Below are 23,493 nucleotides of genomic sequence, written 5' to 3' on the forward strand. Positions count from 1 at the left end.
CCTCCAATGCAACCCCTGTGCGGTGGCAATCAGAGAGCCAGATCGGTGGCGGCGGATCTGTATATGTGCACCGCCCGAGCCGAAATTGCCGCTGCCGTTCGCCCTGTGCGGTGGCAATCAGAGAGCCAGATCGGTGGCGGCGGATCTGTATATGTGCACCGCCCGAGCCGAAATTGCCGCTGCCGTTCGCCACTGCGAAATTATCTGCCAGTTCTTTCTGAGCCATGAGCGAGACGACCGATGGAAGTCCTCCGTCTGCTGCTGCTGCTGCTGCTGCTAAACGAGCTGCCAGAGCAGAGGCCCAGCGCCGTCGCCGTCAGAATCCAGAGGTGCGTGCCGCCGAAGCAGAAGCTTACCGTCGCCGCCGTCGAGATGATCCAGGAGTACGCGTCGCCGAAGCAGAGGCTAAGCGCCGCCGCCGAGAAGACCCTGCCGTTCGCGCCGCCGAAGCGGAGGCTCATAGGCTGAAGCAGAAGCTCATCGCCGCCGCCGAGAAGACCCTGCAGTTCGCGCCGCCGAAGCGGAGGCTCATCGCCGCCGTCGAGACTTATTTGCTGCGCTCAAATTTCGCATTAGGAAGTAACGTAATCGTCGGTAATTTTTTGGTGTTGTAGAAAGGTAATTTACTGATGCAGAAGAAATCATTTTTCACTTAAGTGTCCCTTTAAGGACAACACAGGGGAAATTACTTGTACTTAGACAAGTAACTTCCCCCGTTGCCCTTGGTGTCTTTGTTTGTTGGCAAATTATAGAGGTTATTTGTTTTTGCACGTGGGCAGAGAGGTCTGGAATGTTTTCGGGATGGGGGTTTAGCGGCGTTCTACGTGTAGGAGGAGGATTAGAAGAGGGGAGCGGGAAAGGGAGAATGGCGATTTCTCGAAACTTATCTATAGACACCAACGTGTGTGCCTCTAGTGCTCCGCTTTTCTTTTTCTTTTCTTTCTTTTTCTTTTGCGCTACAGTTAAAAATAGTCACCTTATACCACATCGCCAATTTTTTTTTTAATTTTGCTCTCTCTAATGACCTCGCACCCAATCTCCACTTATTTCCCATGCAGCAGTAAACCGACGTTGGCAGGGGACTTGTCTGTCCTCTCCACCCTCTTCGTCGGGCGAGAGTTCGGCGGCTTCCCAGGAGGGCAGCCCCGTCGACTCGAGGGCCGCTTCACCGCGAGGCTCCCATTCTTACGACAGTGAGTCGGCGAAATTACTCAACGCAGCCGCGAGGGACGTTCGGATGACGACCTTAGTAAAGGACAACTGCAACGACATTTCACTTTGGCCAAGTTGGTTATAAATGAGCACGTGCACACCGCTGAAGCGTTCTTGGCAAAGCCGAGGAGCTGGTAATAGTATAATATTCGTGTCAGCAGCTTTTGAAAAAAGCATTGAGCAGATTACGCGTGCATCTAATAGCTGGCGACTATGACGCAAGTCCCAGCACGTCGCCTCCGAGATCTTTATTAACGGGCGCACGCTAATCTCGAAGCCCATGTGGAGGAGCCGCACATTCTAGGTCATGCGTCACTTGCGGCGTGCGGTATAAAGGCCGGCGGTCTTTCTTTTCTCTTGCTTTTCAGTTTCGGTGTAAAAAATGGCTGTTTTTTGCGGGCTTCCACTCGTACTTCAAACGCACATTTTGCGCAGGGGCTCTTCTGTACCTAAAGTTTCTTAAACTATAGGCTTCTTACGCGGTTTGAAATTTCGTTGCAGTTGGGCTTTAAACGAACATTAAAGAAGAAAAAATTAATAATTTGAGCCGCGATACTGAGTGTTGTATCAATAGGGACGGCAAGTTTACTCGCCAGAACAATTGCATTCGGACCAGGAGTTCCTGCGATTACGTAGATTTTATTATCCGCGTATTGTTGGTGGAACTGGTATAATGTAATGACTGAAAATGTGGTGTACATGTATTAAACTAAACTGCGAGCAAAATGGTATGCCTGCACGATATTCGACCTTCGATATATGCGAGCCGTTTAGTATTACTACTGAACTCTTTCTTTCGTCTTTTGTGAGGACGAAGATGTATTCTCGGTTGATAAACGTTCGCTGCTTAGCGTACGCTATAGTTGCGTACGCTAAACTAAAACTGTCTAATAACTTCCCGTTCCGCCCGCCATCTCAGCGCTGAACACGAGCCCAACGCGAAACCCGAGCCCTCCGCCAGGATGGTGCAGCAGTTCCGGAGTCGTGTCTCCCACCCACAGTGCCCCCGAGTTCCTCCGCGCCGGAGGCACCGGTAGGTGACCGCGGTAACCAGTCTGTGGCGGTACTTGGAAAAAATAGAATACATTAGGAAGTAGTATTACGCCCCGCACACATAACCTTCGCAAGCCGACTCTCCGTGATGCCATCCTCCCCGCCTTATCTCTCTCCCTCTCTCTCAAAAAAGGTCGGCCCAACACGTGACCCTGCGTGAGCCGCACGTTGCGGTCGCCGCCGCTGTCTTTGTGCGCCTATGCGGCGGCGATGGAAGGCAATTAAAGTTCACCGTTACGTGATCACGTGTTGGACCGATTCGTCCTGGCTTCAGTTTTGTTACGTAACGCTGTCTCGTAGTTGTTTCCTTCCTCTACGGAGGCAGTATTCTCGGGCGATCGCATTTTGGGGGATAGCATATCACTTTTTCGAGATTTTCGCTCGACTGTGGCGCAGTATACACATCGTGCTTTCACACTACTGGGAAGAATACTAGCACTCTGTTATGAAGAAGTACAAGCACTCTGTTTGGGGGAGTAGAAACACTCGGCTTGGAGGAGTAGAAGTGCTCGGTTTCGAGGAGTAGAAGCACGCGGTCTGGGGGAGTACTATTACCCTTGTGGGGAGAGTATTAGCACTCTGCGGAAGAGTACTAGCACTCCCTTGCGGTGGAGTAATAACGCCCTGTCAGGAGAAGTTATTCTACTCTCTCGAAGAAGAAGGTCGATCTACTCTCGAAAAGAGTGAAATATGGGACAAGCAGATACTCCCTCGAAGAGAGTGCCCGGAACTCTCTTTGTCTTTAGAGTGATATACTCGCCGGCGTCCACGGGCGACAGCGTTCCTGTCACCGGGCCAAGACAGCGCGCGCTCGGCATTGTGCCAGGAACGCCATCGTCCGTAGACGGAAGTCATGACAGTCAATATCAGTCAACTGCAAGTCACGCGAAAAAAAAAAATAATCTCGCGAAATTGGCAGCATCCCAGAAAGTGATCGGCCCAGACTGCCATACCTGCATGTACAATCGGCGTCACACTTGTGTAGAGCGCAGGAACGGCGGCCGCCGGGCCGCTCCGGAGGCAGCCAGCGGCGTCTTAACGGTAGCTGCTGGGCTCGAGATGAGGAGTGTGGGCACGAGCGGCCGACGCGTCTAATCTAGGGCCCAGTTACTACCGTTAGACGTCGCTGGCTGGCTGCGGCGCACCCCGGCGGCCGCCGTTTCCGCGCTCTACACAAGTGTGTCGCCGACTGTACTACTGCAGCACAGTTGTGCTCGCGCCCTATACTTTCCGACGCCCGTGCAAAGCGTATGACGCTCTGCTGATGGTTGTGTTGTTGGGGAAGCTATTTCGTTGCGATAAGTGGTGTCGAAGCGCTTTAAACGACGGCCTCGGCCTCGTCTATGGTAGAAAAAAGAAATGGGGGGGGGGTAAGTCAGGCTAGCCCCCACATTCTAGAACGTTCGTACACAATTGACACTCCAATTCGACTCAAGAAAGTGCGTAGCTGCCGTGCTCTCTCGACGTCTACTCGAATGCTCTGGATTGACGATACGTTTCTCGAAACAATTCCTCCTCGTAGTGGAAGCGCTGAGAGACGATACCGAAGCGCTTTGAAGGGGAAACTATGGTTCAGAACCAACTCCTGCTTTCCTATTCAAACCCACGTAAACGTAGAAATTATTTCATCATATACCCAAATAAATCAAATAAATAAATAAATACCCAATCGACTGGCACGATTTGAGTGATTTTTCTTTTTTTGCATTTGCATAAGAAAGGTCAATTCTAGTAATTGTAGAAGCAGAATTTCGATTTAGGACCACATACTTGGACCACATACGGACCACATACGGACCATATTTAGGACCACATACGAAAATTGCCGGAATTTGGTAATGTCTTTAAAAGAAAAGATGGAAGCATGAAGTTTACAAATATATGAATCTGCACAAAAAAACACGTCGTAGTTCTGTGAAGTGCATCTATTAGAGCGTCTCGAGTGGACAAACGTGATATGTGAACTTTCAGCTTACGTGACATTCATACAAAGTTTACGAGGGTTTTGCACAAAGCGTTACACATATATATTAAGTGATACGTGCCTGAACAATGTACAATGCAGCAGTTTCACCCGCCTTCGATTTATGGTTAGGTGCAATTTATGAAATTGTGATATCGTTTTTTACTGCTGAGTTACAGTTGTAAACATCTCACATTCTGGAAGTACTTCTAAAAAAACTGATGGTGTACGTTGAAAATCTTCTGCCGACTGTTAAAAAATTTTATCTTCGTGTTTTAAATGCATCAATCCTCCGAAATCGTTGTCGTGGTTGCGGATAACGAATTTCAAAAACAATTTAGAATGAATAAATATTTGCAGAATGAATAAAAAGAAAATGTATCCATTCCCGCGTACTTACGTATATCGTGTTAAACAGCGTGAAACCAGACAAAAGGTGCAAAAAACGGCGGGACGCAGACAAGCACTGTCAAAGTCATCCCCCCCCCCCCTTTTTTAATTTTATTTCTTCTTCAGGTTTCTCTCTGGATTACCGAGGTGGAACACCCACTAGCCCAGTCTCGTACCTTACTCTCGTATATTCATAGAGAGGGATGGAATGGACGTTTATTCGAAAGCACTACATTTTGGGCGAGTTGGTTGTACATGATTCTTATTAGACTTTTGCGCGCACAAAGACAGGACGTCAAACGAAGAAAGGACACACAACATTGTTTGTCCCAATGGTCCGGGTCTTGAAGCCTTACTCTTATTATTCTTCAAGAATTCCCAAGATGAACTTCACCAAGGGTTTCCAGAGCTGTGGCTCAGAACCACGTCGGGGAGCGATACACTTTTCCTCGGGAATTTGGTTTGAGGAATATGGGTAGCTCGTTCAAATATTTTCTGCTTATTGCTTGCGTGGCTGGGCATCCCCAATGAAAGCGTTTGTTATTGGAATATGCTCCGCATTGTGAGCACTTGCGTGTACCTTGTAGTCTACGAAAATAGTGTTTGTAGCCTTCTATTAGGAGTGTACCGGTTTGTGGTTTCCTTGTGATTACTGTTTGACGTCTAGTCGGTATTCTGAGCAAACTTGGGAGGGTGTCGTGATTGTCTCGCAGTTCCCGAAGAAGCGCTCTTTCTTTCGAGGTGCAATTCTTATCCGTGTAAGTACGGTTCGCACGTGGTTGGCCAGGAGATCAAAGGGACCCGGGCAAGTGTATTCGCGGGACATAGCGCGTTTGCTTGGGCATTTTCCTGCTTAGATATAGCATGCTCTCGAGCGAAGGCTCCCTCTTAACAGGCAGCTCTGTGTCACCTTTCGTGTGGCCAAAGTGTTCGATTTATCAGCGGGGACTCGGCAAAGGCTATATACGAATGCTGCTGCGATCGCAGGTGGCGAGGCTCCGCCGGTGTCCCGCTGGGCGCTCGCGTCGGCTGCCATGCCGGCCACCGGACCTGCGCGCGCCAAGAGCCCATTCTGGGTGACGTCGGTCGACAGCGCGTGCGGACAGCAGCAGCAGCAGCAGTCCAAGCAGCACATCCAGCTGCCCGCCGCAGGAGCCGGCGAGGCGCAGCAGATGGAGCGTGAGTCCCTGCGCGTATGCAAACTAGATTTGCATGCGCATCGTCATCGTTGTGGTCGTCGTCGATAGAAGGTGCCGCTAGTCTGTGCGATGCGCCCATGGCAGTATTGCACTAAAGCTGAACCTGATTATAGTACGCTTCTTAAGTATAGAAAGGCAATATACGCCATAGTCAGTAAGTAAGTAGTCAGCCAGCCAGCCATAGCCATAGTCAGCCAGTAATAGAAACATCTTTACGAAGTGTGATAATTCTCGCAAGTGCCGGCACGCAATTGGGACACTTAATTTAACCGGTTTCTGTTTCCTGGGCTATACGTATTTGGGCGTTAGTTCTGAAAGATGTGCCTCTTGTCTCTAAAACAGGTGACCGGGATAGCGTCACCACAGATGATCACGATGTTACAGGTGAGTGTTGATCCGGCATTTTATAATTTAAAGATGACCAAATAGATATTGAAGTCAGCCTACACTGGTATATAGAGCTTTCAATGACGTCTACGTTTTGTCGGCCGAAAAGATCGCTTACTGCTCGAGAAGCTGAAAAGAAACTTCTATCTGCTTTCACGCCAAAAGTGCGTCGTCCGTGACGTCAACATGAGGTCCGGGATTCCAAAATTTTAGCTACTTTTGGTACTTTGTTATGCAAGAGATACACACCAAAATCTCCAGGCTTAGTTTTTGTTTCCTCTAGGCAGCAGTGTAATCTTCATCGTTAGTGAATTAATCATTCCACGTGGCAAACGCTGCCAAGTTCTGTGACGTCACTTGAAGGCGGCCCGTCAATTTCAGGGTTGACAACCCACCAATATATTGTTTTTACTACATTACCGGTATGCCGAATTCCGCTCAACCGTTTAGCCATTCAATTATTGTAATGTGCATATCTGACATTAGTTGTTTTCATTATACTGTTAATGCTGCATGCAGTTTCTCTAAACTCTCTTCAGACATTTTAATATTTCCCTCCTCGCTATCTACTGTTACTTGCCTTACATGACAATAAACTTGCGCTAACGCTACTCTCGGCTCAGAGAATTCAAGGCAATTGAATGATATTTCGGCTAAGAATATTCTCTACTCTTATGCTGTGTCAAGAAGTCCTTAGCGGGACCACAGCAAGTTTTGGTAATAAGCAATTTGCGCGCATCTAGACTCATTATTCAATTGGCAGATATAAGGAGTCCGCAGAGGTGTCATGATGTCTGCTGTTTGTTCCCATCTCACGATACTAACAAAAGTCACGCGACGGAATTACTAAACAAAACTCATTGTCTGAGTTTGTTGGCTTCCTTGCACAACGACAAGCGCTAACAGAGAAAACACGCTTTACAGGAGCACATCAAAAACGTTTTGTTCCATTACACCTGCTAGCTTTCTCGCAAGGCAATCGGTAATAACAGGCAGAGCACGCTTTACAGGATCACATTAAACTTTCTTTTTTTATTGTTTTGTTAAGCCCCGCCGTATTTACTAAGAGGTTAGGAAAACTAGTACATAGTTTTGTCTAGTATACCTCGAGAGCCGCACTATTGGTATGGTGCCCTATGGTAAACTCTGCAGCCTTGATTGGCAGCCCGTTTGCAGGGAACGTTTTCGTACATAAGACATCAGTTACAGGCCGACTACACGAAACATCTTTTTGCGTTTGGTGCGGCACTTTGTGGCTTCGTTGACGTAGATCAAATACTACAGTAATCTCGTAAACTAAGATGGCAATGTGAATCCTCATTTTAGCCACGTCGTGGCTCCGTGCTGATGAGTCGTGGCTGCGCCAAACGAGGCGAGAAAAAAAAACGAGGGAGAGACGAGGACAAGCTTGCGTCTTGCTTCGCGCTGCACCAGTTATCTGTATGAAAAACCAGCTAGCCCGACCCACCAGCCGTCTAAGTTGTTCGTTCTTCTCAGAACGCTTTGCTCCTCATCCGAAATGCTATCGCCGCGATGCCCTACACGACAGAATAGACGATGTGAGGAATTGTGCTAGACTTTTTGATACGTCTGGCGTTTAAAGATACACTAAAGCAGACAGGTGATTTCATCTATACTAGTACATTACCCTCCTGAAATACCAAAAAAAGTCAATATTACCGTTAGACGAGACTTGGTAAGCGAGAAAAGATGCAAGAAACGAAAGCCACATGGCGACGCCACCTCAAAGTTCCTGCACCAGGTAGCCGTGACGTCATGGAGTTTGACGGCATCTGTTACGACCTAATTAATTGCGTATCAGTAGAAATGGACTACTTTGTGCTCCTAACAATTCAAAGATTGAATATGCCCAAGTGTTTGGAATGTTTACCGAGTTGATGTGGACCGAACACACACACACATATATACAAAAAAAAAAATACGAAGCGATTGACATTCTCATTTAATTGACGATTCACCGCAGTTTGTTTCCAAGAGTACGGCTCTCTCTCTCTCTCCATTTGCGGTTTATTTCAGTTCCTAGAAAATTGCGCAGTGTAAAAAAAAAAATTTTCGAAGTGGCGCCGTACACTTGCTTTACGAAACACAGGAGATAATGCGTTAGTTTTATCGTCAAAGTCTAGTCAATGTCGAAATTTTTCTTGCGGCCAATTTCAAACGCGAGAGCCTTGTCCTGGTAGTCGCTTGTCCTCATATTTAGCGACACTACAATTGTTTGCACTTCAACCCCTTTTCTCTTTCTATCTCCCTTTTTTTTTCAGATTCCAGGTATGTATCTTGTTGTTGTCAATAGGAGTAAACTTCTTTTAAATTTATAGGTGCATTGCTTCATTCTGTCGCTAAACTAGTATGCCGTCCAACACCCAGGCCCATAGTGCATTGCGGTTTGTTAGCGCTATTTCTATCGGTACATTACACTGAAATCGAAGTAAAAATTAACGTTAATATTTAGTCCATTATTATTGTATAATATATCAAACTAATATCCTCCCAAAGAAATGAAATTTAATATCAGGGGGACACTCTATTGCCCAGTCCAGCGGCGCAAACTGCACGGCACAATACAAATTATTTTGTCAGCCAGCGAGGAAAGTTTTTCGTCTACGTACCGGCGGTGTTAGCTACAACTGTCTTCAATAGTTGGAAATAGGGGATTCGAGACAAGACGGTAATTTTTTGCCGGTACGTATTCGTAGGAGCGGCGGACACACGAAAAGTGTGCGGTAACCGCCAACAAGCACGTCAGCTAAATTTCACTTTAAATTGTTTACTGCATGCAGCACGCATGACGCAAATGACGGATTGAAGCCAGTCGCTGCTCAAAGCGCGTCTGTGCCGTGTGAATCCTGAAACTAGCGCCAATATTATAAGGATGATGATCATCGTCAGTGTCATCGTTATTATCATAATTATCGCCCTATTTTATGCCCACTGATGAGCGAATAATTATCCCGTCCATCTCCAATTACGCGCGTCTCGCTGCTTTAGGCGTGTGTATTCACAAACTTGCGGCGCAATGCGTTTAAGTTCGGCTTAATCCATTGCCAACGGGAAAAAAATTAATTGTGCGGGACATCACAGTATTTCTTGGTCGATTTTGGGGATGGAATTTTTTTGAAATTGGTGACAGCCTAGAAATTTCTATTAAGGGAACATGCCTTTGGCCCTGACCACTCGCAGTTTTTGAATTCCAATGTACACGCGAAAAATATCAATAAAAAGGAATTATAAAATTTGTTCAGTAATGCGCTCATTGGCGGTCATCGCTTGCTGCTGTGCCGTGGTCATCTTCAATAAATGTTTTGTCTCAGAAAAGCTGCTTTCAGTAATTACATAGGGTCGTTGCTATAACGCCCCCTAAAACAAGTTTCCCAACGACGTAATTGAAGAACGTTCATGGGTTGAATCTTTCTGCAAATATTAGCTCACAGCAAACGTGGTCGTGAGTGTACGAGCGTTCGCCTACGGTGGTACACGAACAAAACTACACTAAATTGTGTTGTTTTAAGTGCCAAAACCACGATTTGGTGCAAAAGCACGACAACGCACGACAGTTTCAGAAGAGTGGTGAGGCGTCAGAACTTGAGCTTTGGTTCGTTTCGATTCAGACGTAACAAGCTAAGAAGTAGCCCTGCGACAGCTCGGGTGGCAATGGGCCGTGTAAAATAAGATGGTACTGGGGGTTCGAATCCCTCCAGCGACTAAGTGTTTCCCACTCCCAAGTCTCGTTATCTTCTCTTTATTTTGTAGGTGTTCGAATGGCGAAATTTCCTAATCGAATCGAATACGAAAGTTGGAGGCAAATGGTCTTCGAACGTCGAATCGAATGCTGAACGTTCGTGTCACTTCCAAAAGAAGCAAAACTTAATAGTTGCGTGTAGCGTGCTTGGTAAAAAAACACGAAACTATTTACGTTATTTTATACATGTTATGCCGGTCAAATGAGGAGCCTGTATATGACGAACAACAAAAACACAGATGATATCTGGCGCAGCGTTAAAGTGAGAGTAATAAAACACAGTGATGTTGTTCAAATAATAAATTGCCTAGCTTAAAACGAAAACAAAAAACAAATTCGTTTTCCTACCTAAAGGTGAGTCATCAAGACTGAACGATTGCAAATTATTTAACAGAAGTTTGGACTCGTTCGGTGGTAACACCGAGACAGCGTGTCCTGGCTTTTTTTCTCTGCAGTTGCTGTATGCGTGGTTAGTGCCGGTAATCGAGTAAGGACTACGAACTCGCACGCAGCGGCAAGCCACATATCATGGGACACTTCGTTATTAACGACGTACATTCACTTAAACTTAAGCGCGTAAATTGCGCTTGGCTCATTATGAGCTTTAAGTCGCCACTGTTTCATGAATGCATGTGCCAATACTACTACTATCGCCACCATTAGTACCTCAGTAACACTGCTAGGAGCGCCACAACTACTAGTCCACTAATATTATATTACGACCGGCAGCCCCACCATCACTGCCAACTATACCGTGTCTGCACGTATGTAACGCGGCTGCGGATATAACATGAAGGGGAACTTTCAGTATTATATACATATTATATTATAGCTATTATTATTATTATAGCTTTGTCTCGTTGGTTTTTCCGAGAAAAAACAACAGCGCGCGAGACATGCAAAATACGAAACAGATACGCGTTCGCGCGCTGCTACTCAAGCGCTCCCATGCGAATAGCTACGGATACGCGGCTTTACTAGCGACGGCAGCTTCATACAGGGCTTCACGCATATATGTGATGGTCGCGGCAACAAGAGACGACACCACTGACGCATTGATAAGCGTAGCGGAGCTTTGTACGATGCGGCGATAAGATAACGCAGCCGTATATCTTTCAACGGTTGCTTGTGGGCGCGCTTGACTATAGCGGCGTGCGAGTGCGCGTCTATATCGTATTTCGCGGGATTTAGTTTTTTTCTTGGAAAAAAAAAAACAACCAGTGCCACTTCAGCACGAAATAAATGCTTGATTCGGAGGTTACTTAAGGTGCCCTACAACTTCGTAATTGAAAACTTTGCGATTCAAGCAATAATTAAAAGATTCATTCATTAAAATTAATAAATAAGAAATACTTCGTGATGACAAAAATACTGGCCGTAAGTACATACGACTATGGTTACTATGCAGTCGGTACGATTTCTCAAGAGCTCTTGGGTATCTTTAAAATATTGGTCCAAGGTAGCTGGGACACCCTGTATGTGTGTGTGTGTGTGTGTGTGTGTGTGTGTGTGTGTGTGTGTATATATATATATATATAGAGAGAGAGAGAGAGAGAAAGGAGAGAGAGAGAGACGAGTTATCGTGTCACTAACCAGAATATGACGCGAAGCGCGTTCTGAAGTCGGATATTTCGAAAGGAAGAATAAAGAGTACCTGGCGGTGTGTACTGGCTCACTTGCGGTGTACTTTCGGCCGGCAACTGTCGTCGCTGGTTCCCACATGCAGCACCCTTGCCGGCGACTCCAACTCGTGGTGGTTGGTGCCCGTGATGGTGTTCGGCGCATGCGCAGGCCTCGTCTTGCTCGCTGTCGCCGCTCTGGGCACCACGTACACCTACCGCTCCGTGATCGCGCGCATCGCTGGTAAGGCACGCGCTTTGTTTGGCCCGAATTGTGTTCCTGCGGCGCCGCAAAGCGTTTGTTTTCTGCATGTGAACGGGGGAAAAAATGCGAGGAAACTATAAATTTTGATTCTGATTGCTTCATTTGATTGCGACGAACATGTACAGTTTGTCGCAATCAAATGAAGCGCTCCATCGCAAACTCTTGTACTGCAGCTGGTGACATCTCCTAAGCTTGCAGTATAATACGTGTGTCAAATCTAGTGCTCGCAAATTATTTGGAAGAGTGTTTGCGTGCCCACCCCCCACTTTCCTATTTATGTAGCTGGCCTTAGGTTCTAGGCTAGAGGGGCGCAATGGTAGTGAGCGGTAACGTGTGTGCGTCATTATTACAATTATTATTAATCATATAACCATATACAAACACCAGAAAGTGTCTGTGTGTGGGAGGGGGGTGGGAGCGGGCTAGCAATTGCCGCCTAGAAGTGGAGGTTTCCGGAAGTTCAGAAATATGGGCTGCGCCAAAAGTGTAGACTAATCATGTAGTCACAGGACTGGACTTGTGACAATCTTAAGTTAGGTTTCACTTCGACATTTCTGTCACTCTGCTGTAGTGCGTAAGGCGTTGCGATTCATACGGGGATCGTTTGACCAGAAGTGGTGATTGGAAAGTCAGCTGACCACCGATGTGGCGCGGGGCCGTAATGCCTGGAAGCATTGACTTTATTGTGCGCAAGTCAAAAAAGTAAGAAAATAATACAAGTTCAAATAGTCTGAAAATATATAAAACTTCTCAGCATACGGTCATGGTTCTAACACATTTGGAACACTGTTTGATAGATCATTTTTTACGGCTAGATATTAGAGATTCGTGAATACCAATTTTTTTCGAATACGAATCGACTACGGACAGTAAGTACCGAATATCTAATCGAATATCGAACGGTCTGACGCAGACGCACATATTTGCATCAGGAATACTTATTTTTATATAATTGGGTACCACGCTTGTACTGAATAGTGAAGAAAGACGGTTAACTTTCGGGGGAAATTAGGATCAGTTTTAAACACTATATTTGTAATTATAATTTAAAAAGAACTCTATGAGTAGCCTCTCAACTCATTGAAGCTTGGTTGCAAACAAGATTTCCGAGATTGAATGGCTGCTCGATGACTAGCTTTCCGAAAACGTTAATAGAGAGTTTTAGTTTAGGGGACGCAGGCGGCTTGCGTACACAAGAACTACGGGCCACAGTACTGCGCATGCGCAGAGTCCGTATCCGCGCATGCGCATTACCGTCGCCCCTGGTTCTTACGTACGCAAGCCGCTTGCGTCCCCTAAACTAAATCTCTCTATTAAGTGGCTGTCGAAAAAAAAAATCTCCAATGGTTCAGAACATTCATTTGGACTAGATGGCGCATACTTGAACTAGTACAGAACAGCGCGAACTGAGACGATCACGAGTGGGAGAACGACGCAGGACAAGGCTCTTGTCCTGTGTCCTTCTCCCGCTCGTGATCGTCTTATTTGGCGCTGTTGTGTCCTAAGTCTCCAATGGCACATACAGGATGGCTGAAGTCGGCGTCAGAGAAGTTTATTGAAGAGCAGCACATGCCCGGCGGCACACACCTACGTGAACGGCCTACGTTTTTTTAGACCGCACGATCGTCGGGATCGGCCCACAATTTTGGTGGGATTGATGAAATATAGCCGCAGAGAAAAATGGCCTGACAATGCCGATAAGTGCTATTGGCATTGAAAAACGCCGCTTGTGTCGCGTGATTGGGGATAACTGTACGTCGCCGTTGAGAATCACTGTGATTGCGGTTGCCGTCGTTCGTTCAGCCCTTGGGCTTAGTTAATCAATTAGTTAATGAATATCACGCGGGACCAGGTGAAACGGAAATAAAGGGGAAAATAAATCGAAGTGTATTGTTAAATTACGTACCGTTCTGCGTGATGCCGAGAAAACGAGACTGCCGTGGGACGAGACTTGCAAGCAAAAAAAAAAGAGAACACGCAAGACCAGTGGCGACACCACCTTGAAGTTCCCGCACCATCTCGTCGTGACGTCATGTGTTTCGAGAGCGTCTGCTCGGCACTAGGTAACATTCTATCGGTAAAGATGGACAACGCTGCGTTCTAAAAAAAAGTCAGAAAGTGAACTTGGCAATTTCCAAGAACGTTTTTACTGAGCCACAACAACCCAAAATGCAAAAGAAAGTAAAAAAAAACGAAATTCGTGACGTCACGCTGACGTACTGACGCGGGTGTTTCGGCGCGAAATTCAAAATAAAGAACTTCATTCTGTCCTTTATTAATAGGTCTATCACCGCGAAATTCACCGATACAGTTTTCAAATAATACTTTTTTTTTCTGCTTAAACTAATTTAGTCTTTCTCTCTAGTGTCTCGTTAAGTAATATTGACTTCGTCAAAAAGGAAACGAAATCGAACGTTCTTTGACGTCCAATTCTTGATCAGACGTTAAAAGACGTTAAAGAGAGAGTTTGCATTATCTTTTACCCTCGTCTTAACTGCCGAAATGCTCTCTCTCTCTCTCTCCTTTTTCATCAGCGGCGGAAAAAGCAGCGAGCCAACATATCGGTATGTATGCACTGTTTTTTGTATATATGTATAGCCTTTCTCGCTTTTTTTTCTCCCAAAATCTAATCTCTTGTATCTGACGGGAGAGAGAGGTAGCTAACGGGAGATTGCTGGGAGTGGCCTTCGTCCTGTATAGTACACGTGAAATATAAGTAAATTATGTTGATAATTTTTTTCCCTTTTCGTCTAGCGGACCTCGGCAACCGGACCGTACTCTTGACGGAAGATGACGGTATGTCGGCGTTCTCTAAGCCTGCTTGTGTGTGTGTTACTTCTTTTTATTTTTGTTTTTATTTTTCTTATTACTTGCGAATAATTAGTTGACAAAATCCTTTCTCTGAATCACCCGCCGTGCTCATCGCTAAGTCACGCCCACTGTTCCTTGCCCCAACGTCTATGTAAGGCTACCGTAAAAAAGCTACTCTGACGTATTTGGTTTTAAGGTACACCAACAGCGAGGTAGTCAAAATAAACTGGCAGGTCCTCACTAAGGCATAGCCTCAAGCGTACTGTGAAAGGCATCTCGTAAGGTCGTACGAAGCAGCAGAAGCTTGATGCGGGTGAGTCGGTTTAACATACTTGAAGAAATGGGGGCTACAAAGACGCGGACTAAAAGAAGAAGACGTACGACGGACAGGTACTAATTTCCAACTAAACGTTTATTTGAAAAAACAGGATTTGTATAGATAGAAACAAGAAAAGCGCAACCATGACTTCACGACCTCTCTATCGCATCAGACAAGCAATCTCTCTTTCGGTGAGTGCCACTGACGGGCAGCTAATGCACGCGCGTTCGGCCTTTGCAGTGTAGAAAGCTTCTAATATCTCTATTTCTAGTCTATCTCTAGAACGTGCCGAAAACCTGGCAGTTAACTTAGCGCCCGTCCGTCGTATACATCTTCTTCTTTTAGTCCGCGTCTTTGTAGCCCCCATTTCTTCAAGGTCGTATACGAGGCATCGCGAATCGGCGAACCGCAAGGCGTTTGTATAACGTCTGCGTCTTTGCGATCCGTTCACATCGCGCTGGTGTAATACGAACCAAGGAGCCATTTCGGAACAGGCTAGCCGCGTGGTCGCTTATGTAGAGGCTCCGACGTTTGGCTTGTGAGCGTGGCCGCACGAGGTCTATTCCTGGCGGCCGCGGCGGTAACTTCTGTGGGATCGAAATGCAAAATGTACTCTTGTATACCGTGCTTTGGGTGCACGTTAAGGAACCCCAGGCGGCGGAAACGAACCCGGAGTCCGTCGACCAGCGCGTTCCTCGTAACCCACTGTGCTGCAGCTTCGGGACGTTCAACGGCGAATTATCGCAAGTAATTTTGAAACACTTCTACGCCCCCTTTTTCTTTTTTCGCCGCACCCGCATTTCGCATCCGATTTCGCAAGCAAGTGCGTACGTTTAGATTAACATCTTGTTTTGGAACGCATCCAGGATTTCTCAGCCAGATAAAGACGAAGCAAAAAATATAGGGACCGCACATGCGGTGGTGTTTTCTGACCCTATAGTTTCGTTAGGCGGAAAGTGCATGGAGTATCCAACGAAAATGACATGGAAGGCTAGGAGGCGAGAAAGATAATGTTCGTTGCATTTGAGGAGGACCCACGACCTGATATACGTGCTGTGGCCACACCCGTCGATCGAAATTCGATCGCTTCTACGCAGTTCTTAAGATGAAGTCTTCACCTCGGGGCCAACTCCGATTTTCCCGTTCAGCCACTTGTGGCACGCAGAAAAGCTGTCGTAATATAGAGAACTGCTTGCGAAAAAGAATTGTTGAAGTGGAAGCCGAGTAAAACAGTGTCTTCGTTCATTTGGATGAGCTTCTCAGGTAAATATTCCTCATGGAAAGGCTTATTATAGCGCACCTATAGTTAGCACGTGCCCTTTGTGCCGTGAATATGTGGCGGCGACGTGCTCCCCCGTGGCGAAGGCCAAGCCGTCGCCCTCCTGTCAGGCGTTCCCGAGTACAGCGACGACCGAGACGACGTGGCCGACGACGGCGCCAACGGACCGAGACCCCGGCTCTGGTGCTTCCTGCGGCGACTGGACCCGCCGCTCGCCTCGGTTTCGTCCGCCGGGACCAAGGTCACCGCCAGGGCGCGGTCAAGCGCCGCGCCCAGGGGTCTGTGCTCGGCGCTCGTCTACCAGGGGGTCCGGGTCGTCTGGAGGGACGCCGAGGCCAGCATCGACGTCGCACAACCCTGTGAGTTGGCAGCGCGAATGATTCCAGATACAATAGCGAGCAAGTTTGCGACCTTTCGGGGCTTATCTCTGTCCCGCAACGATAATCGTCATCTGTCTTGTCCGCATTTTCATTTTCAAGTTTTCAAGAACGGAAACGCGAGCAAGGCAGGTGATTATTGTCGTGGGATAAAGATAAGCACCAACGCATGCAAACCTCAAGAATGTACGTCGAGTAGCGGCGTGACGTCATGGGCGGCATTTTATTTCGTCATAGAGTTTTATATAATTACTAGAGAGAACTGTAGCGCTAGTGTACATAACGTCACATGACACATCACATGACGTCATAGTGACTGTCATGACGTATAGCATAGAGTAGTAAAGGCGACGATTTTCTCGACCATGTTATTTCACGGTACTTTCCAAGCTGTGGATATGAGAACTACATGGCGGCCGCGACCTCATGAGAATGTAGTGACGTCATCGCACCTGCCCTGAAGAGATACCGTTGGTACGGCGAAAGGCACGGCGCTCTTCCTGTGCGCTTTTGTCCTGCGGTATTTCGGAATCTGTGAATAGAGAATTTCCGTGCGTTTGGTATTCCGGCAAGCGCGGGTGGTTTGCCGGATGAGCGGGGGCGTAAACGTGAGCGGCCAGGTTGGTGGCGCCAGCTGATGGTGCAAAGCTGAACCACACAAACACAGAGCCAATTACTATATTCTGCTTAGCTGCTGGTGCAAATTTTCGACAGCGGCGTAATCGTGCTCACAATTACGCCACTGCCGTAAGTTTGCACGCGCAGCGAAGCAGAATATAGTTGGTTACTAAAATTTTAGCACTGTGTTTGCCTGGTTGAGCTCTACACCACGAGGCGGCCGCATCGCTCCGGCCGCTCACGCACCCGCCCATCCGGCAATCCGCCCAAACCACCCCGTTTGCCGGAATAGCGGTCAGGCTAAAAGGCCCTAATAAAATAACAGCTTGTGCCGTTTGCTTACTGCTAAAGAAAGGGTCACATAGACCACTCCATAAATCAGGTAACGCAGTGTGTCCCGAGAACTACCAACCCATCTCATTAACCAGCATTCCATGCAAACTCTTAGAACACGTAATATATTCTCCCCTCATCGATTTCCTGGAAAGCAGCTCGTTCTTCCATCCATCTCAACATGGTTTTAGAAAACCTTTTTCATGCGATACTCAACTTCTTTGTTTCACTAACGATTTGTTTGCCGCCTTAGATCAAGGATTCGATATTGACTGTATTTTTTTTTATTTTGCCAAAGCTTTCGACACCGTATGTCATAGCCTACTTATCCATAAACTTAATCAGCTTAATATTGACCCAAATGGGTTGTCTTGGATTAAGCAGTTTCTTTCTAATCGAACTCAATACGTCACAACCAATAACTCTTAATCTGCTTTGTCAATTGTTACATCCGGAGTGCCACAAGGCTCCGTCTTGGGGCCTCTACTCTTCTTGATTTATATTAATGATCTCCCTAACTGTGTAGAGTCATCATCAATTAATCTGTTCGCAGACGATTGCGTAATATACCGAAAGATCACTAACCCTGATGATTCAGATGAACTGCAAGGAGATCTTCACAATGTATCACTCTGGTCTAAAAAATGGCTCATGAAACTTAACGCTAACAAGTGTAAATCGATGTACATATCACGTAAAACCAGCAATAGCAATCAGTGTCGATATGTGCTGAATGACACTTCATTAGCATCCGTTAACGCTCACAAATATCTTGGCCTTCACATAACTAATGATCTTTCATGGAATATGCATACTAATTATATTACTGCTAATGCTAATCGCATGTTAGGATATCTCCGTCGTAACTTTTCTACCGTTCCTACTTCGGTAAAATTGACACTCTACAAAACCCTAGTTCGCTCAAAACTTGAATACGCATCTGCCATTTGGGATAACAGTCAAGCATCACTAACCGTAAACCTTGAAGCAGTTCAAAATCGAGCAGCTCGCTTCATTTTAACTATTCCCGCCATTCCAGTGTTACATGTATGAAAAAAACCCTGAATCTGCCAGATCTTTCATTACGCCGCAAATGTGCTCGCCTTTCCTATTTCACAAGGTTTATCACTCTAACCAGGTGCTCAAGAATCAAGTTATCACCCCACCTTCCTACACTTCATCCCGTTCTGACCACAGATATAAAGTTGCCGTCCCGTCCTCACGAACGAACAAGTATCATGATTCTTTTTTACCCCGCACAAGTGTCGACTGGAACCACCTTCCTGCTTCCATCATTCAGATCACAGATATATCTTCATTTAAAACAGCAGTCTACCGCGCTATCGCTTAACGTTGCCTCCATACCATTGTCTGCATATTACATTGCTTTGTTATCTACCACTCCTTTCTGTAGTGCCTTAGGGCCTTGAAAGTATGTATAATAAATAAATAAATAAATAAATAAATAAATAAATAAATAGAGATGTGAGGTCTTTGAATCTGGCATGCTTGAAGCAAAGTCAGTGTATGAAAGACTTCAGTTTTCTTTTTGAACGCACCAGGCCTCTACCGATCCAGAAGTACCAGAAGTAACGGATACGCCCATACTCATACTAAAAAAAAATATACGCAGAAAATACCGAAACGCTTGAATATGCTCATTATCAGGGCCAGTATTAACGAAGCTGCTAGCATGGTCTAGCGGCTCGTAAGTGCAAAGGATCAGTTGATACTAATACGTACATAAATACTTTAGCGAATACAACTGGTCGATGACGAGTTCTTGCTAGCAGGCATGATAGGGAATTGGATCCAACTATTCAATCACGCGATATGAACTTAATTTGCGCATCAAGTGAAAAAGACATAAATCACAATGGCGTACTTGGAGGCACAATCTTGTGTCCCGCTCGCACTTAACGAGAGAGTCAACCTTCGTAAAGGAAACGCCACTCGCAATATCTTACATATATGAGAAAATTGCATTCACGTATGCGCTTATGTGACCGATGGAGTACTGATTATCTTACTAATGAATGTTCAAACCGGTGATGTGAGCTAAATGAACGAGATACTTTCATAAAGCCGCGATCGAATTCTCGGGAAAGAAAAATTCGCGCGCACGCACACTGGCTTCTACAACTCGGTCGTGCATTATATTATTTGGCATCAAACTAATGGCATGACGAAAATTGGAGTTTTCCATATCATTTCTGCATACGTTTACCGACACGGAAAGTTTTGCGAGTTCGTTTTCTTGCACCCGAAAGAATTTCCGGCTTTCGCAGCCAACGAGGACGACCTCCGGAGACTGGCGGCCCGGCGGGACGTCGACCCTCTGCTCGAAGTCTACGTTCACGTGGCCAGCGACCAGCAGCCAGTGTCGGGTGCGCCGGTTTCGCACTCTGAGTGGTTGGAGATAGGGAAAAAAAAGAAATCGTGGAGGTCGCACGCACTGTGAGAAATCGCTGTTAAGAAAATCTTTCTCATCCACGCCGCCGCTGGCGGCCGGCCCATTGCCGGTTGCATCGTGCCAACCGGGTGCGTTACTGATCTGTACTATACCTTTACAGTGGAGACCAGTGGGGTGCGCGCGTGCTGTCTCCACTCCGCTGCCGCGGTCTCGTGGCATCATGGATGACGTCACATGACGTCACCACCACATGATGTCACCACAGTCGAACCGTTACCGCCACCGACCACACCGTGTAAACACACCAGACGCCTTACGGAAAGCTTTACTCGAACAGCTTCCGCCGCAACTGTAACGTCGTTCACGGGGACATATATGCAGCCCTCTGATATGACTGTGCATTATTCGCGGTCAACTTTCGAGCAAAAGTTTCATTAGGTGGTGAAATTTTTATTGCGAAAGCAATACTGCTCGCACTTTCGGCCCATCGGTGGTCGTGGCGCCTGCTTACACAGCTGCGCGTCACGTGACCGTGTGACGTCACGCCAGACCCAGAGACGGGGCCCCAGCTCGCGGCATCGATGGTGGAGGCGAAGCCTTGCGCGCCGCTGCTGCGGCGCTACCGAGAGAGGGCGCTCGCTGGTGTGACGTCACGCTAGGAAGATAAATGGGGCTACAGCTCGGCTCCTCGCAGTGGTCGGCGCGCTGTCTTGCGCCATGTCGGATGATGTATAGCCATAAGTTTAACAAAGGGCAACCATGTCCACACCATCAGCCGAACTAAGGCGCAGCCAAGGGTATTGCTTTCGCAATCTTCCAGGCTTAACCAAGCTAAGCCTTCATCCATTTTTTTTTTTTTCGCTAACACTTTTTGATTTGTCCCTACAACTAATGAAAAGGGCGCGTTCCGTATATTCCTAGATACCGAACGAATCGGACTGTATACTGGGAGGTATGGTGGCGGCGCCTAAAGCCATCAGCAATACGACTGCCGCGGAAATGGCAGACTTCTTTGTCGAGGGATTCGAGGAAAAAGGAAACGATTTATCGACCTGGTATCAAATCGCTGAATCGTCGCGTGTGTGTGTGCTGCAGATTTACTTCATGCTGCTCACGAGTAGACTTCGTTAGGCAGGCTCTCGAAAAACCGGTCATGCTCTGAAGAATCGCGTTGCTTACCGTTACACTTTCAGCCGCGCGGTATCTGATGAACAAGAAGTAACTGGTACCCTGCAAAAGTAGCACAAAAATAGCCAACGAAAAGGAAACGCACTTGGTGACGACAGGCGATTACCGTTTGGAGGGGCCTGGATGGTGAAATTCGCGGAGTCGGCTGAGGCAGTGCACGAATCACTGGAGACTGCAGGGAGAAGGCCTTCACCCTGCGGTGAGCCTAAGCAGGCGTACCCTACAAAATAATTTACACCCCTTAAATAAAGGTGTAAATCGGTTTGTGACACATCATCACAACCAAAAATGGTCTAGGGGTGTGAGTTATAGACAGATGTGCACACTTATTCACCTTTAAGGGTGTAGATTATTTTACAGTGCATAATGGAGGAAATGAAAACCGGGGCGTGAATCAAGAATAACTGCATACTTTTCTTCGAAAAATATTTAAAGCGGGATGTAGTATATAATTTACGTACGAATATTTTAGGAGATAGACCCCGGACCAACTATGGTACCCAAACAATACGTAATCAAATAATATCCCTTTGTAACAGATATCCTTCTATAATTGATCACGCTCTCAACAGTAAAACTATTTGGCATTACAAAAGGAAAAAACTACTATTGTTAAAAATACACGATCCTATATGATTTTATTTGGTGCTTGACCCGTGTGTAATAGGTAATGAAATTCATCGTTGTATGTAGTGCTTATATGTAGTGCATTCATCCCTTTATATTTATGTTTATATAGTGACACAATCGTATTGCACTACATTGTATGACTTGTTACTCTTTCTGTGTTCAGTTCATTATAATCTATGTCAAGTGTACATTTGTTTCTGTTTCCTATGTATTAAATCTGTTTTTTCTACTTGTTTGGTATTATATGATTGCACACTGTATTTGATTTAGTGCAAATGCTGTCTGATGCGTACTCCCGAGTCGAAGGCCTTGTCAGGAAGCATACGTGTTTCTTTTGCCACGCCTCGTGGCAAAACAACATTGTATTTATGTCCGAAATAAAGGTTGATTGATTGATTGATTGATTGATTGATTGATTGATTGATTGATTGATTGATTGATTGATTGATTGATTGATTGATTGATTGATTGATTGATTGATTGATTGATTGATTGATTGAAATCTGGGTGTCCCACGTAAATTCCGCCAAAATTTAGAAATACGCAAGGGCCATTGCTGGACAGTGTAATGCTGTTTGCGTCGCTTGGAGCAAGTCAGAATATTTATTTTGTATTTCTCCTAATTACATAATTAAGCATTATTAATTATTCAACTGCTCAAATATTATAATCAAAGCGAAAGCGCCAGTGAGAAAATTGTAGACAATGTAGAAAGAAAATCCTGATCCAGCTTTCTATTGCTGAGTACGTGCTACATAAAGGTTGTTTTTTTTCCAAGCCCGAACGAAAGCCCATGAAATAAGAGAAAAGTGCAGCGCGATTGGAAACTAGCCGAAACTAGTTGCGCAAGTTGCACAAGTTGCGTGTGGTACATGGTATATACGTGCCACTCGTATGTGTACAGTTTAGCCAAAGGGCAAATGTCTCTGCAGTTGGCCTTTAAATGGCGCCTGTTCACCACGCGCTCCCGTCAACGCCCCGCCTCTCGCAGACTCGGCATCTTCCGTCACCGCGGCGGCAGGCGCAGGCTCTCCGCCGTCGCCCTCGCCCACTCCTACGTCACAAGCGGGTTCCGCGCCTCCCCGGTCCGCCGCTACCACCAAGGAGGCGCTGCGATCGCTCCTGCGCTCCCCGCAGGGCACCACCGAGGTGTTCGCCATGCGCACCGCCCGCTGGCTGGTAGTGCACCACTTGGACGGTTTGGTCGTCGAGCTCGGCAGCGCCGTCAGCGGCGTTGCCACCGAACTCATCACGCGCCTCGCCGAGGTACCCGTGTGCTGTGTGCAGTTGCGAGCTCTCTTTAAGGCGGGCAACGTTCCGAAAGAGAGGGAGAAAGAGAGAGAGAAAGTGTCCTTTAAGGCTAAGCTCCTTTGCATACTTTCCCGGGTATGGGTCTGGCGTGGCTACCTTGCTGCTATAGGTGCTGTTGGGTCGGTCGCTATCTCGGCGAATATATTTGTGAATATGCATACAAAGGTGAATGAAAGTAGCAGCGAACTGGCTTATGCAACCATTTCATGCTCACCAAGTATGCGGAGTCCTGCTCTGCGTAACGCGAAAAATAACTTCCCGCGTGAGAGACCTGAACATATAGTGTAGGCTTACGGGCATCTCTTAAAGCACGCCGGTCCATCCATGGAAGGGTGGATGATATTTATCGGCTTCTTTGATTCACTT

The 23,493-nt window shown here is 46.5% G+C and overlaps 1 protein-coding gene across 1 annotated transcript in view; it reads left to right on the forward strand.

The window, feature by feature from the left end:
* Nucleotides 1-14,419: 14,419 nt before the first annotated feature.
* Nucleotides 14,420-23,493, forward strand: part of LOC126518098 (uncharacterized) — a 23,193-nt gene continuing 14,119 nt past the window's right edge. Inside the window, exons 1-4 of the mRNA XM_050167953.3 lie at nt 14,420-14,644; nt 16,344-16,616; nt 19,874-19,972; nt 22,808-23,082. Of these exons, the coding sequence (XP_050023910.3) occupies nt 14,572-14,644; nt 16,344-16,616; nt 19,874-19,972; nt 22,808-23,082 (720 nt within the window). The 5' untranslated portion in view covers nt 14,420-14,571. The remainder of the gene's footprint in view (nt 14,645-16,343; nt 16,617-19,873; nt 19,973-22,807; nt 23,083-23,493) is intronic.

Source organism: Dermacentor andersoni, chromosome 11, assembly GCF_023375885.2.
Source record: "Dermacentor andersoni chromosome 11, qqDerAnde1_hic_scaffold, whole genome shotgun sequence".
Classification (NCBI taxonomy): domain Eukaryota; kingdom Metazoa; phylum Arthropoda; class Arachnida; order Ixodida; family Ixodidae; genus Dermacentor; species Dermacentor andersoni.